The sequence below is a fragment of the Microtus oregoni genome, unplaced genomic scaffold, assembly GCF_018167655.1.
Source record: "Microtus oregoni isolate MIOR12 unplaced genomic scaffold, Mior012 000082F_ref0000272, whole genome shotgun sequence".
NCBI lineage: Eukaryota > Metazoa > Chordata > Mammalia > Rodentia > Cricetidae > Microtus > Microtus oregoni.
The window spans coordinates 1,818,252-1,837,181 of NW_024544542.1; the positions used below are offsets into that span (position 1 = coordinate 1,818,252).

Consider the following 18,930-nt stretch of genomic DNA (forward strand, 5'->3'; position numbering starts at 1 on the left):
ACACCATATTAATGTACAAAAGTATTGAGAAAATAGGGGTGATTTAGATAAAATTTTATTTGTCATCTCATAAACCGACCAAAGCCATAGGTCAGCTAAACACAGAAGTCCATGAAAACATCCTGTGAGAATTAGTCTCCTACATAGAATTTATTATGAAAATATATTTTTTATTATGTAAAATTATAAGCCACCCACTTCTTAGTCCAGTAAAGTTTATAATCTTATGCACTTGGTTCCTTCTTTTATGAGACCATTGTCTTGTGGTCCACCCCACATCTGATTCTGTTATAGTTTAGTCTGAGCCACTCAGCAACACTGTTCAACATTAGCATTTAGGTGGACAGTTTGATTGTATATTATTTGAGTTTTCTCATTTCGTACTGTTGGGGATAAAGCACATGGCCTCAAGCACATGAGGCCAGTTCTTTGCCTCTGATCTATGTAATATCTCATCCCCCTCATCTTACTTTCTTCCCACATATCCTTGTGCTCAACATCCCAAATTATTAGATACTGTATTTTTATAGTGCAGTTGAAAATAATTCATATACCATATTAGTCATCATTTAAATGTAAAATTCGGTGTTTTCAATAAGTTCAGAGGGTTATACAACAATCACTCTTATCAAAATTTAGAATAATTTTATTCTTCTTAAAAGACATTAAACACTAGTATTAAATCTTTATTCTCCTTTTCTAGAGTTAAATTGGTCAAATTTATGTTTGCCTTAATGTTGCTATGTCAGGTCCTTCATATGAACTGAACCATGCAATGCATGGTCTTCTGTGTCTCCTTTCTCTTACTCAGTATCTCCCATGCTCATTCACGGCTTATCGTGACCAATGTTTCATCCTTTGTTTGAAAGAAGACTATTCACTTATATGGTAATGCCACATGCACACACCTTTTATTTCAAAGAACTTTAGAATTCTACATTTAGATATTAAAGGTGCTGGTTTTATGAGGCAAGAAACTTCAAAATGTGATGTTGAGTTCATTTTCTATTGGCCACCATCTGCTGGATATGCAGCCTAGTTTGTTTCCCCAGTGAAACTCCCTCGGAAAAAGCTAAATTTTCATTTGCAAGTTGTTATCAATTGAAAATAGCTCTGGGTTAGGGATGGGGGTATGTGTCCATTTCTCCTCTCAGACCTATGGTCCAATCTGGTACAGACCCATGCAGCCCCTGTGCATGCAGTAGAGTCTCTGTGAGTCGATACATATGTCTGTACTCTTGTGTTTAGACAGCCTTGCTTCCTTGGAGTCCTCCATCCCTTCTGCCCATATGCCCTTTCTACCTCCTCTTCTGCAGCGTTTCCTGATCCGTGAGGAGAGAGATTTGATGGAGATATCCCATTTAGGACTGAGTATTCCAAGGTCTTTAACTTTCTGCATATTGTTTGACTGTGGGTCTTTGTATTTTTCCTACCTGCTGCAGGAGGAATCTTCTTTGATGATGGCTCAGTAAGACATTAATCACTGAGTATAGCTGAATATCATTAAGAGTCATTTATTGTGAAAATCGTTTAGTAGAACAGCAATATTTGGCTTTACTCTAAACCCCTGTGCTGTCTAGTTTCAGATTCTTTGTTACCCAGCCACATTCAGTATGGGTTCCATCTCAAGAAGTAGGTATTAAGTCAATTCAAATATTTATTGTTTACTCCCACAAGCTTTGTTCCACCATTGCCCTAGCATATCTTACAGTCAGTCTCCATGGTATATTGAAAAGTTAGTAGCTGTGTTGGTAGCAAGCAGAGTATCTTCAGGCACCACACACACTAGCCCATAGGCATGAAGGCTGTATGTAGGCACCAGCTTGACTTCCCCATTTTTAAGTAGTTGTGAAGGTGTTATCTTCAGCCATGGACTCTCCCTGTCAATTTGTAAAGAACAACATATAGTCTTGGTAACAGCCTGAGTAACACAGGAACCCTTTTACCAACTTGTCTATTAGGTGTAACCCATTGCAAGTACTGGAAGCTTCATTTGGTGACAAGATATTATGTCAGGGCTTTTTATTTTCTTAAATTTTGTCTTTTTATTTTAATTTTTTTCTCTCTCCATCTTTAACCCTACAAGCCATTTGTGTATATATTATGACTTTTTGTTTTGTGTTTTATGTGATTTTAAGTGTGATAATAAGTGGGTCTCTTAGTTTGTAGTCTGTTTCCTGTGCTTTTACTTGGGCTCTTTTCCTTCTGGTTTTTGGTGTTGCTGTTGGTCTATTTTTAAGTGTTTATTTTTGTGCTATCCTTATATTATATTATGTAGTACATTAATTCCTTAGAAACCTATTTTTCTAAAGAGAGATAAAAGGGGAATGGATACAGACAGGAGTGGGTAGGGAGGATACTGTGATCCAGATATACTATAAATAAAAACTATCATTAATAAAAGAAAAACAAAATAAACGCTTCCTGATGACCAAATGTATATCATGAAGGTTCAGCCATGGGCTGTAGAGGAGAGTGAGACAAAGAGAAGAGATACACAGCCAAAGTGAGTAAGTATGAGAGAGATTTTTGTGTTAGATAAAATTAACAAAGGAGAAGAAAGTACACACAACTAACCCGAGGAACTTGAGATACAAAGATAGAAAGCCTTGGATGATCTAGGGAATACAGCTGTTTATCAGTTGTTGACTTACACAAAGAAAGTGTAAGTTATTAGTATTCTCTGCAATATTTTTACTCAACATTTTTGCAATAAATTTATAATATACTAATTATTTTATGTTGCTATAATAAAATACCTCAGAAAAAGCAAATAAATGCTGTTATTGATATTTGTTCAAATATTGAATGGACTTGGTTTATCATTCCTCTTGAATATATATTAATGGAGACCAGTTAAGTAATCTGGAAAATCTATCTTAATAAATGCTGAGTTACTGCGAATTGTCTTTGGAGTCACTGTACAGTTTAGCATTTTAGTCAGTTTGTATGAGGGTTCTAATGTCTCTGAATCCTCAACACATCTTCTAGTTCTGGAAAAGTCAGGGAATGTGAAATTGTGTCTTAGTAATCTTCTGATTTACACTTCTCTCCATCTTTATGTTCACTTGCTTTTTGAGTAGCATCTTTAAAAAAATCATCACCATAGTTATTTCCAACTTTGATATTTGTATTAATTATCTGACAATTTCACATCATATATTTCAATCATATTTAGTCACCCGCCCCTGGCTCCTCCCAAAACTGTGCTCTCATTACTTCCCACACAGCTTTTTGTCCTATTTATTTCTTTGTAAAACCTATCTATTTCAACTTGTGCTGTCTACATGCTTCTGGGGTATAACTATCCACTGTAATATGCTCAAGCTGTCTATGTGCTCCTGGGGTATAACCATCCACTGTAATGTGCTCAAGCTATGTGCTCCTGGGGTATAACCATCCACTGTAATGTGCTCAAGCTGTCTATGTGCTCCTGGGGTATAACCATCCACTGTAATGTGCTCAAGCTATGTGCTCCTGGGGTATAACCATCCACTGTAATGTGCTCATTATAGTGCTAGGAAAGTGCCCTCTTAAAGAAAGCTGACTCCCCCTCTCCCAACAGCTCTCAGTTACCAGTAACTCCTTGGCTAGAGGTGGAATTTGATGCCAACCACCCCTCTCCATGATGGGATTTGCCCTGTCTCTGTCTTTCATCTCACCAAAAGAATACTGAGATTACAGGGGTGTACCACCCTGCCTGGCTTTACAAGGTTTTGTGTCTTCTCAAGCCATCTCCTCAGTTCCTACGTACTGGGTTTTAAAGTTATCATAAATCTCCCTATTAAGAAAGACAGGTATAAGAGAGGCATATGGAAGAGAAGGCGGGTTGCTTTTTGTTTGTTTGTTTGTTTTGAGACAGAGTTTCTCTGTAGCTTTGGTGCCTGTCCCGGAACTAGCTCTTGTAGACCAGGCTGGCCTCTAACTCCCAGAGATCCGCCTGCCTCTGCCTCCTGAGTGCTGGGATTAAAGGTGTGTGCCACCACCGCCCGGCTGAGAAAGCAGTGTTTTGAATGCCCAACCATAGAAGGTTAGCAGCCAAAAACCCAGGAGGAGTGATTTGTTTTCCTCTAGGGACTTCAGATGGAATGGAACTTGGTTGGCACTTGACTTTGGACTTCTGACTTCTCGTACTATGAAAAAAAAATCAGTTTCTGTTTTTTTAAGTAAACTGTTATGTAGAGTATGTAGAGTAACAAAAATTTATCACCCAGAAATTATTTAATTTCCCTTTCCTGTACTAGACAGTGGGTATCATCAAGTCTTCAATTATATATTATATGTTATATATATATATGAAAAATATTTACATGTATATATGCACATATATGTGTATGTGTATGCATATCTTGATAATTCTAGTAACTAACACAGTCTTGCCAATATTTAGTATCTTCAGATACTTGATAAAATGGATAAATAGGTTATGATTTTAGACTTAAGAAGGTAAATGGGTAAGTTTCAAATGAATCTCTGAAAAAAATAAATTACCTCCATTCATAAGATTTTACAAATTGTGTATTTGATTTTTCAGCAAACAAACAGGAGTAGATACTGTACAAATGTTATGACGTGGAGAAAAGCAGATAAAGTTTCCTGGATGAATTTACTGGTGGACAGAGTCAGAATTTAGATTGACACTTAGGAGAATGGATGTTGTCTGAAGACAGGAAACGCAGGCTAGTGTGGTACCTCTGGGACCAGTTGTGCTTTCTTGCACACTGGCCTTTAAGCTGTGTCTTTCCAGGCGGTTCACTGTTGAGTTCTGTGTAGTCCATGCTAAGTACTAATCTTGTGTCACAAGGCATAGTGGTGCTATTCTGGGGATTCCCATATAGAAGGGGTGACTCTAGACTTTAAAAAAGAGAGATGAGAAAGATCTGAAGCCAAACTAGAAATTATCAGTATCACACGTGATGTGTGAGGGAACAAACCCTTCAAACTGAGTGGTGGTAAAAGACCTGATAGGTGAACCAACTATGAAATCTCATCTATGACATTATATGAGCGTGCTGCTCCAGGCTCTGCTACATACAGAGCCTACTGCAAATTGCAAATGCACAAGTGAAAGTGAGGTGTAAGAAAAATAGATGTTGACTTGATTTTTGTTTCAGCCTCTTAGTGTTGCTATTGGAAGACAATCTTGCTTTTCAGTCCTTGACTGCCTAAAACTTACTTTAAGTGATTCCCCTTTCATAGCATTATTATTAACTAAAAAGTTGATGAAGATGAATTTTTCTTCAGGCCACCAGCTCGCAAAACATGACACGAAGACTTATTATTAATTATAAAAGTTCAGCCTATAGCTTAGACTTGTTCCACTCATTCTTACAACTTACATTAACCCATTTCTGTTCATCTGTAGGTTGCCACATGACTTGTGGCTTTTACCTCTCTTCCTGCATGCTTGCTCCCTGTATGTCTAGCTGGTGACTCTATTTCTCTTCTTCCCAGAGTTGCCTCTGACCAGAAGAACCTGCTATACCTCCTGCCAAGCTATTGATTTTTTAGCTTTTAGCTTTTTATTAAACTGATCATAGTGGTATATTTTTACATGATGTTATCAAATATCTCAAAACAAATTGATATTAAATTACATCATTCCCCCTTTTTTCTCCTTCCCTCAAATTCTCCATTGTACCCACCCTTATTTTCTTTGAAATTCATGGCTTCTTTTTTAAAAAAAATTGCTAACTGTGTGTATGTATACACTCTGTATTATGTTACTTATTGATTATATGTATTATCAGAGCTGATCATTGACTATTGGATAATCATCTGATGTGCTTTTCCCTGGGGAAGACTATTCACAGTGTTTTCAAGCAACAATGGCAAGATCATTACACCAGATTATTTTTCAGGAACACTATGTACATGTGTTTATATGCATATATGTATGTGTGCGAGCGTGTGTATGCATGTGAATGTGGGTGTAGATCGGTTTTGCAAATAGAAATTGATTTTATGCTGCAGTCACATAGATCAACTTTTTCATGGAATATTAATCTTTTATTAATGTCTCAAGCCTCCCATTGAATATGATTTAGTATCCATTTCAACTCTTTATTTTTGGTTGGACATTGCTCTGCTGAAACATAAAAACCTCCCTATATGTCAAGTTATATTTCCTCTAAGGAGTTTCCTGAACAGGAGATAACATGGTGGTCCTTGGCACCCCTACAGGACCTTAATTATATTGTAATATGATTATTAAAATGGCAGGTGCTGCCAACATTAGTTGAAGGTTTATAGCTTAACGGATTGGGTCACATGCTTTACATGCCTGATTTCCCTTAGTGCTCACAATGCTCCTGTGAAACAGCTTCTATTGTCCCCATTTTACAGCTGTGAAAACTTGAATTCAGACACGCAGAAGCAGTTTGCTCAATATGTAGTTTTATTTGGGAGATCCATTTTTCACACACTAGGTATTCCTTAACGCAGTGATTCTCAACCTCCTTATTGCTGTCACCCTTTAATACAGATTTTTATGGTGTGCTGACCCCAACCATAAAATTATTTTTATTTTCTTGCTCTCCCTTTCTGTCCTTTCCCAACTCAACCTTTCAAATTCCTCATGTTCTTCTTTCCCCTCCTCTTGTCTCCTTTCCACTCCCTTACACCCTCCCAATCTCTCCCAATTTACCCTGGAGATTGTGTCTATTTCCCCCTCCTAAGGGGATCCATGTATGTCTCTCTTCGGGTCCTCCTTGTTTCCTGGCTTCTCTGGGGTTGTGAACTGTAGGCTAGTTATCCTTTGCTTTATGTCTAATATCCACTAATGAGTGAGTACATACTGTGTTTGTGTTTCTGGGTCTGGGTTACCTCACTCAAGATTTTTTTTTTAATTTATTTCCCAGTTCCATACATTTGTCTGCAAATTTCAAGATGTTATTATTTTTTAGTGCTGAGTAGAGATATCTTGATAGAGGGAGTCATTATGGGGTTAGCAAGAAACCAGGCACTAGGGAAACTCCCAGAAAACCACGAGGATGACCCTAGTTAAGAATCTAAATAATACTGAGAGAGGGTACCTAAACTGCCCTTCCCCTGTAATCAGATTGATTACTACCTTAATTGTCATCATAGAACCTTCATCCAGTAACTCATGGGAGCAGATGCAGAGATTCACAGCTAAGCACAGGGCTGCACTCCTGGAGTCCAGTTGTAGAGAGGAAGGAGTGATAATATGGGCAAAGGGGTCAAACTAAGATGGAAAAACCCACAGAAATAGCTGACCCAAGCTAGTTCACTGACTCTGAACTCAAAGCTGGGGAACCTGCATAGGACTGAACTAGATTCTCTGAATGAATGTGGGTGGCAGTTGTGTGGCTTGGGCAGTTTCTGGAGCTACTGGCAATGGAACCAGTATTTATCCCTACTGCATGAACTGACTTTTTGAAGCCCATTTCCTATGGAGGGGTACCTAGATACAGGCCTTGGTCCTTCCTCAATGATGTGACAGACTTTGTTGACTCCCCATGGGAGGTCTCACCCTCTCTGAGGAGTGAATAAGGGTGGGTGGGAGGAAAGTTGGGGTAGCAGAAGGAAGGGGGAAAGGAGCTGGTATTGATATGTAAAATAAAAAAAGATTGTTTTAAAAGAATAAAATAAAAACTACTTTTGTTGCTACTTTATTACTGTAATTTTGCTACTGTCATGAATTTTAATGTAAATTACATGTAATGTAAAAACCTGATTTGCAGGTTATCTGATACACAATCTCTGTGAAAAGGTCATTTGATCCCCAAAGGGCCCTTGATCCTCAGGTTGAGAACCACTGCCTTAGAGAGTGTCTATCTAACTCCTACTGCATCTGCCACTCAGTCTCCAGTTGGAGAGAGATGCCTGTTGTTATCTTAAGTTATGATGTTTGGAGGTAGAAGGTGTACATTTGATCCTTATCTCTTATTTACTAAATACAAAAGTCATGACCCAACAACTCAAATATAGTTTGCAATTGAGGATGGCTAAGAACTCAAATGATGAAAGAGATGGATAAATATGATTTACTTCATATTAACCTTTTTTTTTTTTTTTTTGGTTTTTCGAGACAGGGTTTCTCTGTAGCTTTGGTGCCTGTCCTGGAACTAGCTCTTGTAGACCAGGCTGCCCTCGACTCCCAGAGATCCGCCTGCCTCTGCCTCCTGAGTGCTGGGATTAAAGGCGTGTGCCACCACTGCCCGGCAACCATGGTTTTATGAACATTTTATAATTTAGCATGGGTAGTTTACAGATTTGTGGGACTGTTGTGTGTTGTGGTGTCTGAGGCAGCAGGACTGGGAGATTGAGGCCAGCCTGGACTACATAGAAAAATCTTGTTTTGAAAGAAGAAAGATCGCCATCAAATTATCCAAGTTTTCTTGGAGATGATTTGGTTAATTTTATCAAAATATTTTGGTTTAATCAACTTCATCTGATAAATGCAACTAATTTCATCCATCTAATGTGCTTTTTTGTTGTTGTTCTTGTTTCATTTCCAGGATGGCGTTGGAGTGGATGAGAAGCTATCCTTAAGGCGAGTGGCTGTGGTTGAAGATTTCTTTGACATCATCTATTCCATGCATGTGGAAACAGGGCCGAATGGAGAACAAATTCGGAAACATGCTGGGCAGAAGAGAACTTACAAAGCAGTAAGTGGGAGAGAAGAGAGAGAAAGCATGTATTCTGAGTTCTGTTGCTATGTTTGATGTTAACGCAAGTGTAATAATAGTGTCTGGTACTGAACACAGATTAGATCATGTCACAATGCAACTCAGTACTTAAGCCATAATTTACTCTTTTTTGTTTTAGTCATAGGCTCGCAAGTCTACTTCTTAAGTTTAAACCTGTTTCTATAATTCTTTTATTATTTTCTTTAAATATATATAAAGTATAATATTCCCAGTCAAACACCTATAAACAGGAAGACACATTTGAAATGTATATTCAATGTGTCATGATATTTGAATTATGTACTGTGAGATAATAACATCTGTATAATCATTCAAATTTCTTCCATTTTAAGTCATATGAATGTATTTACATATTTCCTGTTCCATCTTATAACAACATAGAAAGAAAATTATACATTATTTTTATGTTATTTTATATGTCTTAATTTTCCTGAACAAAATATTAAAGTATGTTATTTTCATAGTACCAATTCTTTTGAGCAATTAAAAATTGAAATATACTATTTTATTGTAAATTATGTGAAAAGCAAATTTAATTAACTCTTTTATTGTGGAATATACATTTTCAAAATGGAGTTATATTTCAGTTTTTGAAGTTACTAATTATACCTAAGCCTGATATACACATTTTAATCTACATTTTATTTAATTAAAATTTTATAAAACCATATTACTATAGATATTTTACCCTTTCTAGCAAAACTGAAGGGTAAATTCCTTTTTGCCAATATGAGCAAAGTGTACATTATAAAAGCTTTCTCAGCAGTGGGGATAATGTTCTTTTTATGAATTCTTACTGAGCTTCGCTTTTGGCTAGCTTGATATGAACTGTTTTCAGCTACTTGATACACAATATCAGTCTGGATCCATTTTTTTTTCAGATACAGAAAAATGTGTGAAATGCTCAAAGTTTCAAATACAGGTACATACGTTTGAAAATTAGCTCTGAGCATAAGAAATAGCTTCTTTTCATAACTATTTTTTGCTATATCGCCAGGGTCATATTGAATCCTTGTAGCTGCCTAATAACCCTTAATACAATGTTGTTATTTATCCCTCCTTCTATACGGTTTTGTTTCTTGGCTGTTCCTAAATTGCATGGTTTGTGGGCAGGTACTAGTGTAAGTTTCCTTACGTAATTCTGCCACATAAACTTCCTTTTGATTTATGCACCCAAAGAGGCTTTCTTATCATGACTAATGAAAGTGACCTAGCATCTTGGGATGTTTGTATGTAGACTAATATCACTGAACATACTCATTCCGCCTGTCTCCTAAACCACGGTTATTCCTCTGGATAGTACTAGAAAAATTATATATTGATCTACTAATATCACTAACTGTGGACTCTTAGGGGAATGTATTCTCATGAACCAGCTATGTGCACTTGACAGGACTGTGTGTGACAGGAATAGATAATTCTATCATTTTAAATGAAAATCAAAGAAAAGATAAAATGAAAATATGGGGAGTGGCCTTTATTGTTGGGGGTGTGGTACCAAAAGAAACTTGATATTATTTAACCTTTAAAATGAATTAATCAAATATTGTAAATTTAAGCAGAAGCATGAGCCAACAACACCAGATCCAAACTGTCACCTCATGTTTCCTTAGGTGACTGTGGATAATCTAGTTTACAGCCATTACTCACTGCTAAACATTTGCAGTGAATTTGTTACTATGTTTCCAACACATGGAAATTCTGTTATCTACATTTCATGAAACCCCTTCCTGCATTTTGAGGTTGGGGAAACAGTTTCAAAAGCTTAAGCAGCACCTGAAACTTGTAATTCCTCCTGGGAATGTCTTATTAGAAGATGTAGTCCTTCCTCAAGTTAATTCTTATTTCCATGTTAAAGCTTTTCTCCTTGTCCTAATATCAGGAAAGTTCCTTGTAACTTAAGCTCTTCCTAGGTCTAGCTCTCAAATGAAATTTAATTAGGAAACATTTCCATTTTATACAGCTGTAACTCAATATGGGGAAAACTCTGCATTATCAGTGAAACTGTGCACATGACTATATGATGAATGGGATGTAATGCTAAACTCTAATGCAAATGTGCAATTAATGGAGCCTAATACTAAAGCACAGCTAAAATGGAATGGCTGTGTTGTTGGAGTCAAAGGCTGTGGGGCCAGAACTTAGTTCTCAATGGTACCAATCGGCTTCATTAGCTAGGATCCTTCTGCAGTGATAACAGTTCCAACTAGACTTCAGCTTTTCTCGTACTCCTAACAAATAGAGCATGCCTGGTTATGTTTATTACCGTTCTCTCCCCTTTCTACATGGCCAAGAAACTATACTTGTACAACTAATCTTAAAAGCATACCATGTCTTAACAGTATTATCAATAGATTTAGTGTTCATTTTATTTACTTTGCCTTTTTGCAAATATTCTGCTTCCACTCTGCAGGAAATGGTGGTCTTTTAATATCGAATTAACTATTGAATGCTATTTGGTTTTCTATCTGCAGTATATCATTCCTTGAAATATCTAGGCATTATATCAATTACAGTTTATTTTGATCTAATTTGGCCACAGAAAAATTTGTAAGGTATATAGTATAACTCATGAGCTTTGAAAATCCACAAAAATGACACATTTTTGGAATATATAAAGTCTTTCCTAATCATTTAGGAGTTATTATTATATAGGTTGTTCTTATATTCAAATAAAATTATTATTAACGGTTACTATAACATTGGCTGTGCTTCCTGTAATGTATTTGGCTATATTTTACTTATAAATTATCCACTTTAACAAAATAGACCATTTAATTAGCATTGTGCTTGAAGTTGAAATATATCTTTGTATGAAAACTTGAATGTCGAAATACATTTTAGTGATATGTACTGTCTCTTCAGAATTATTGATACAATAATAGTTTACATTTATTATTTAGAATATTGTCCTGTGCTTCAGTCCTTAACAATAATTAACTTTGGCCTAAATGATTCCTTAGTGAGCACACTGCTGTTCTCTAGGTGCCTCTTGTCACTCCTCCCCCTTCATCACAGGCTGTTCTTTCAGAAACAGGTTTTAAGTTAGGGACTATTAGAAAGACAATGTCATCAGTGTGAGAAATTCTCCATGTGTATGTTTTCACGCACATACATAAATTATGTATGAAATAATTAATGTACAACCACTACTCTTTCCCTCCCTCCCTCCCTCCCCCCCCCTCTCTCTCTCTCTCTCTCTCTATATATATATATATATATATATATATATCCATAATGACATTTATTTAATTAATGGTAGAGAGCATATGTTAGAGTAAAAAATGAAAAAGAAATGTTGGAAGCCAGACAGCTATAGTTCTAATTTTCAGAGTTAGCATTTCTTTGCTATCTTCAGTGCGGTAGGCAATTAATTTCATTTTTTTTCCTGCCTTTACGAAGAGGTACTGATCGGCATGGTGGGGCAAATGGCTTTATATATATATATATATATATATATATATATATATATATATATAAATATAAATGGCTTGACGCATACTGGTTTTGTGATGAGTGTTATGCTTTTCTCTACCCAATTAATCCCTGGGATCCTAGTTTAAGAGAGTGCAGGACAGGGGGCTAACTTAGCTCTCTAGACAAAGGATTTTCCTTTGATTTGCTGGTTCTAAAGTTTAGGTCTCAAGATAGCAAATTTTCATATTTCAAAGATTAATTTTTGCTTATTAATTTTTCCTGGGAACTTATCATCTTAATCTTCTGAAAAATATTAAAACTGACTTTTTAATATTTTAAAATATAATTTTTAATAAAATATTGAACTTAATAAAATATAAAAATTTAATATATTTTATTAGCATATATTAGTGACAGCTAACAATGGGGTTCATTATAACATTTTTATGTATTTGCATAATGTATTTCAATCATGCTTTCTCACCCATCATTCTCTCTTGTTCCCTTCCTCTTCCCCCTGAGTACCACATCTACTTTAGTATTCTTTATTTCTGATGATCCAATGAGTTTCATCTGTGTTGCTCACAAGAGCTTGTGAGAAAGTTTATTTACAGGAACACATGCACTTTATCCTTAGCTACATTGCTAGTCTCTCCCTTCCTCATCAGTCATAAAGCCTGCTCTTTAAAGCCTCCCTTTCAATAGACATGGAAGGTTTTGTTTTAGAGAAACAGTCTAGAAATAGCATGTTTATGCAGGACTTCATCTTTCTACGGCATTTTCAGGGAAAACAATGCTGTGTAGTGTCTAGAACACATGACTTTCAAGCTTTTGTTCGCATCAGTTTTGCCCTGTGCTTTGGATAAATATCTACTGTTTCTGTGGATCTAGCTTTAAAATGGATATTTTTAATCTACATTTAATTCTACTAGTTTGTTATTAAAAACTCTCAGAGTTTTTGTGAACTCATGATGAATGACACACCTTTTGGTGTGGAGAAACAAAACTTAGCTAAAACATAATAAATCCTAACCATTTATTCAAAATCTTTTTGACTCAAGAAGCTGCAGACTCATGTATATAACATGGCAGGACTTATTCTACTTATCTTTCAAATGGTTTACAATGTAATGGTAATATGTGAGGCCATTGCTACCCTTGGAACAAAAAATGGAAATACTCAACACAGTGAGCAAACAGGTGTACAGAAGTCAGGACAGAGTACATGGGATGATCTCAGCTTTCATAAAAGCAGATTGGCTGACAAGCATCATTCAGAGGTAGAAAAGTTTTGCCGTGCTGTTCTACAGGGATGGTGATGGTGATGATGATGATGACAGTGATGATAAAATGGGAATGTAATGTGCTTTTCACGGTTGTATGATTTTAAAATAGCAGTCAAAGAAGAAAGACCTAAAATATCTATGTCCACAGATTGTCCATGTTTTCCTCCACTTTTTCAAACAAGTTTTCAGGATTATACTGGCGTTACATGTACACATCGCCCTAAGTAGGTTTAAATTCCAGAGCAACAGACAACAGGGAACTTCCGTGGCCCTTTTTTCTGTCCTGAAAATGATGACCATCCTGTAGATTGCACTTCTTCGCCATCTGTTTTTGTTTGCATCTTTGCTCTAAACACGTCGGAGATTGTGTACTTCTGTGTTGGCAATTTAGTGCAACAACTCAGTGAAGCAGGACTATTTGGATATTTTACTAATCAAATAAGACATGATCTATACAATTCTGGGATTAGTGCCAGGAAAACTTTGGTCTTGTCTCAGTTTCTTTTCCTGTTGCTTTGATAAAATTTCACAAACAAAACAAAAACATTTCAAAGGAGGAAGCTTTTACTTCAGCTTACAGTTCAAGGATACAGTCCATCATAGTATGGGAGCTAAGGCATCAGCATCTTGAAGGAACCGCTCACATCCCATGGGCAGCCTAGACACGGGTATCTATGGATGCTGTTGTGTTTAGCTCACTTCCTCTTTTTTATACAGTCCAGGATCCCAACCTAGGGAATTGTGCCACCCAGAGTAGGCAAATCTTCTCACTTCACCTAACCTATACAAGATAATCTCTGAAAGGTGTTCATGCCCATAGTCCCATCTCCCAGTTGTTTCTAATTCTCACCAAGTTGTAAACTGAGATCTATGATTACATGTTCCATGAATATTTTCTTTTTTATTACAGTATCCCAAATTTAGTCTTTAGAACTTAATGCATTTGAGTTGGACCATTGACTTCCACTGTTTATACGAGAGTTCTGTATTCTCAGGTGTAGTAATAAGAGCGGTGGGGCTGCGTTCCCAGCACCCCGGCTGCCTGGCTAGCTTATGCCCGAAATAACAACACACAAACTGTATTCATTTAAGCACTGCTTGGCCCTTTAGCTCTAGCCCTTACAGGCTAATTCTCACATCTCGATCCACCCATCTCTAATAATCTGTGAGCACCGGTCTTACTGGGAAGATTCTAGCCTAAGTCCATCCTGGGTCAGAGCTTCATGGCCGTGCATCTTCCCTGGAGCAGGGAGCATGGCATCCCTCTCTGAGGCGTCTGCTCCCGAGAGAAGAGCTGTGGAGTCTGACCTCACTTCCTCTTCCTCCCAGCGTTCTGTTCTGTTTACTCCACCTACCTATGTTCTAACCAATAAAATGGGCCAAGGCAGTTCCTTTATTAGCCAATGACCTTCCTCCATCACTCAGGCAAGCAGAGGTTGAGAATAACTTAGGCTGCTCAATGTGCTTGAGTTAAGCACAGGTCCAGCAAGGGAGTCCAAGGCAAAGCATGGGTGAAGCTGCTGTCCTCACCGTGGGTGCATGCCCTCTCTGGATGCTGTGAGGAAATACTGGCCTCTGACTCAAGTGAGAATTTAGTCTCCTATACGATGTTAGAAAGCCTTGACATTAGCGTTCAAACATTTGAGAAACCCATCCCTTGAGGAAACATTTTTAAGGGATTTGAGTATCTCAAAATAATTTGAGATGAAAGCATTAGATTAAAAATCAGGAAAATTAAATACATTCCTCAGAAAGGGTTCTTTGTAGGTGTGACACACTAATATAATAGAAAGCACGTTTTGTGTGTGAGAGAGTGTGTATGTGTGAGTGTGTATGTGTGAGTGTGTATGAGTGAGTGTGTCTCTGTGTGAGAAAGATATTTCTCACCTTTCTTGCTATTTTTTCATCTTTTGCCATAGATCCAATATAATAATAGTTTTCTGCCGATTACCAATTACAAAAAGGACACAGGAGATATTCTGTGAGTCTCAGCTAAGCTCTTATCTGTAAGCCATGTTCCTTCACTTGTGAAAAGTAAATCAACATTCAATGACAAACAAATAAACATTCTGCTTCCTTTATACAGAATGCATTATTTATTTCACTTAGAGATTCTACTGCCTTAAATAACAATTCTGTATATCTGAGATAGGCAAGAAGTGTATTATTCTAATTAATCAGTACCATTACATATAGTAAATGAATATCTGAAGAATATTTTCATAGTTCCTTGAAGAGTTTAAAGGTAAATATTGTTCCATTATAAATAGCTTACAAAAATTATGTGAGGTTATTTTCTTCATTTTTGTAAATGGCTAAGTTGGAAAACCCATATTTCTCTGATACTGCTATACAATACTAGGCTCATATCGCATGCTTAATAAATGCAGAAAGGAGAAACTATAATCTATGAAGATTTTGCCTAGTTGACCAAATAGCATGAATAGTTTGGATAAAACAGTAACGAAGGAGTAATTTTCTGCCTACAACCAACTGCTGTGAACATGGGTGTGGGATAATTGACAGCTTGAGTGAACAGTGCCCCTCCCCTCACACAATTTTGGAGCACCATATAAGTAAAAAAAATATAGGGTGGGGATTTTTCTTTGTGTGACTCTGGGGAAGCTTTGATTCTCCACTTAATACTGGAGGTGCTGTGACTATCCCTTGCACTGACTGGTTCATTCCAGCTGTGCACATTATATAATGCTGCCACTTCTGAGGAGAGTCCAGTCAGCTATGACTTACAATGCATCCACATATGTAATTTAGTTACCTGCATGCACACAGACACACAGGCACGCGCGCGCGCGCGCACACACACACACACACACACACACACGCTCACTACATGCCAGTATACACCCACGTGCACACTGACATGTTACCCATTTTATTCTGCATATTGGAAAAAGCTTAAATTTAAAAGTCACACACATAATGTTGTATTCTTTTTTTATGTTAGGTACAGCTACAACCTATTATTTATTCAACCTAATAAAACATATGTGGACAAGCATGGGGGGGGGACAACTAAAAAGGAATCAATGACTTGGCCATTTAACTCATCTTCTAGGAACCCTAAATCAGAAGGTCAGTATGCTTCCCTTATCAAAGTTGGCGTAGTGTTATCTATGATAGTGGCAGAGATGTCACACAGATCTTTGAAACACTGAAGGTAATTTTGTTGACAGTGGAGACAGTCAAAAGATGTAGAACTTACAGAAGAAATTTCGTCATTGACTAACATCAAATTAGATGTCCTAAATGAATTTCTTATTAAACAATCATGTCCAAATCATCTTTTCTGGAAGGAAATCAACCCCTGAGAGCATTTCGATTAGGCTGCATCTACCCAGTAAATTGCAACGTCAGTGCACCCTAGTGGTGAAAGTGAGATACTGCAGCCATGTAAAGTACCAGGAACAGTTAATACAGGAAGGGATTCCCACTCACTTCAGAGGCTTTTGCTTTCCTGGATACCATCGTGTTGCAGTGAATAATATCCTGAATTTATCAAGAAAATATGTGCATATGCCTAAACGGTTATCTAGGTATTAAATTGGTATAGGGTACAACTGCAGAAACTAGCAAGTTATAGAGGGTTTGAGTGAGTTATTAGAAAGAGAACATACCCGCTGTGATGCCAGGCAAATATGAGTCTGCATCCTGAGAGTGGAAATTCTGTGCTGTTATCTTGGCATTGTGGTTACTTTGAATCTGCTGTTTGGATGTCCATAAATCATATATGTAAAGGTTTTTTAACACAGTGCTTGCTTCAAATACTGTAGTAATTGTTAAAGTGAAATGGATATTTTTGTTTTAAAAAATGAAGAATTATTTATGTGGGAAGAAATGAGAGAAATAGATGTTTTCTATTTAAGTATGTGATAAAAAGTCTATTTTGTTTTGGGTGCTTCACAGTGACCTACAGACATCACCCCCCTAGGCATTTAGGCATGCATCTCACTGAACTGAGAATGGCTTTCACCAGAATTATGAAAATCAGTTATTTTAATTTCATAATGAATAAAAAAATAAGTTTTTATTCCTATTTTTTTCTGTGCTATTCCTCACGCAGCTCTCTCTCCTCAGGACATTCTTCCCATGGTCAGCAGGCACCACAGTGGACCTGGGCATCACTCAGACACTGTCCCCATGGTCAGTGGGCACCACAGTGGACCTGAGCATCACTCAGACACTGTCCCCATGGTCAGTGGGCCACAGTGGACCTGAGCATCACTCAGACACTGTCCCCATGGTCAGCAGGCACCACAGTGGACCTGAGCATCACTCAGACACTGTCCCCATGGTCAGCAGGCACCACAGTGGACCTGAGCATCACTCAGACACTGTTCCCATGGTCAGCGGGCACTACGTGTGTGCTTGAGCATCACTCAGACACTGTCTCCATGGTCATTGGGCACCACGGGTGTACCTGGGCATCACTCAGACACTGTCCCCATGGTCAGTGGGTACCACAGTGGACCTGAGCATCACTCAGACACTGTCATAATTAGTAAGACTGTCTGTAAAGAAGCTAAGACGGTGATTTAGATGCTTCTGAGAATTTGAAATTTATACCTAGTATTTCCTTTTCTTCCATATTAGTATAGAACATGTAAACAACATAGCTATTGCCAGATACATCCAGTAGGTGTTTAAATATTAAAAAGTTTTATGCTATGAATTATAAAGCATATCTTCCAAGAAGAGGTCAGAGAGGTTGGGATAGACAGGTGGCATTTCTGTAAGTACTTCAGGCCCTTAAAAGATTCTTCCTAAAGATTATGCTTTCAGCAGCATAGCCCCTAGTCATGAAGGAAATCAAAACCGTCTGTTCATTGCTTGGAAAACTCACCCATGATCATAGTTAGTATCCCAGATGTGACATTTTTAAAGGGAACGGTGTGATAAGTTCTTTATGTAGTGCCTCTAAAAACTAATTTTCCAGATGTTGAGCAATTTTTAAAATTCAGATAACTAATTTTTCCTCCTTGTTACAATATCTTCCTATTTCAGTTAACTAATTTTTCCTCCTTGTTACAATATCTTCCTATCACTCCCATCAGCCCCTGTCTAAGTAAACAGGGGTGGCAAGAAAGGACCAAACTCATTAGCAGAGTCTCAAAGCCAAAGGTTTATTTGTTCATATCTAATGTGTATGAGTGATTTGCCTGCATGTATGCATGCAGCATGTGTATCTGGGGGCCACAGCGGTCAGAAGAGGGCATCAAATCTCATGGAGCTGGAGTTAGATGAGAGTGAGCTGTCATTTGGGTGCTGGGAATCAAACCCAGGATCTCTGCAAGAGCAGCAACTGCTCCTAATTGTGGAGCCCTATCTCTACCTCCTAGAGTCAGAAATCTAAACCACATCTTTTTTAATAACTTAATTTTTATTTTTCATTATGCATGTGTCTGTGTGTAGGTGTGTGCATATTAGCACAGGTGCTAGTGCAGACCAGAGGCATTGGATGCCCCTGGAAATCGACATACAAGTGACTGTGAGCCATCTTTTGAGGGTACTGGGACCTGAATTGTCCTCTGCCA

The 18,930-nt window shown here is 37.4% G+C and overlaps 1 protein-coding gene across 6 annotated transcripts in view; it reads left to right on the forward strand.

The window, feature by feature from the left end:
• LOC121441864 (nucleolar protein 4) overlaps window positions 1-18,930 on the forward strand; it is a 356,406-nt gene that overhangs the window by 87,277 nt on the left and 250,199 nt on the right. For 4 of the 6 annotated variants that reach the window (XM_041643188.1, XM_041643189.1, XM_041643192.1 and 1 more), the window contains exon 2: window positions 8,484-8,633. In XM_041643188.1, the coding sequence (XP_041499122.1) occupies window positions 8,484-8,633 (150 nt within the window). Of the gene's footprint in view, window positions 1-8,483; window positions 8,634-9,534; window positions 9,598-18,930 lie in introns of those variants that run through there. The other 2 variants (XM_041643194.1, XM_041643193.1) reach the window with 2 other exon arrangements.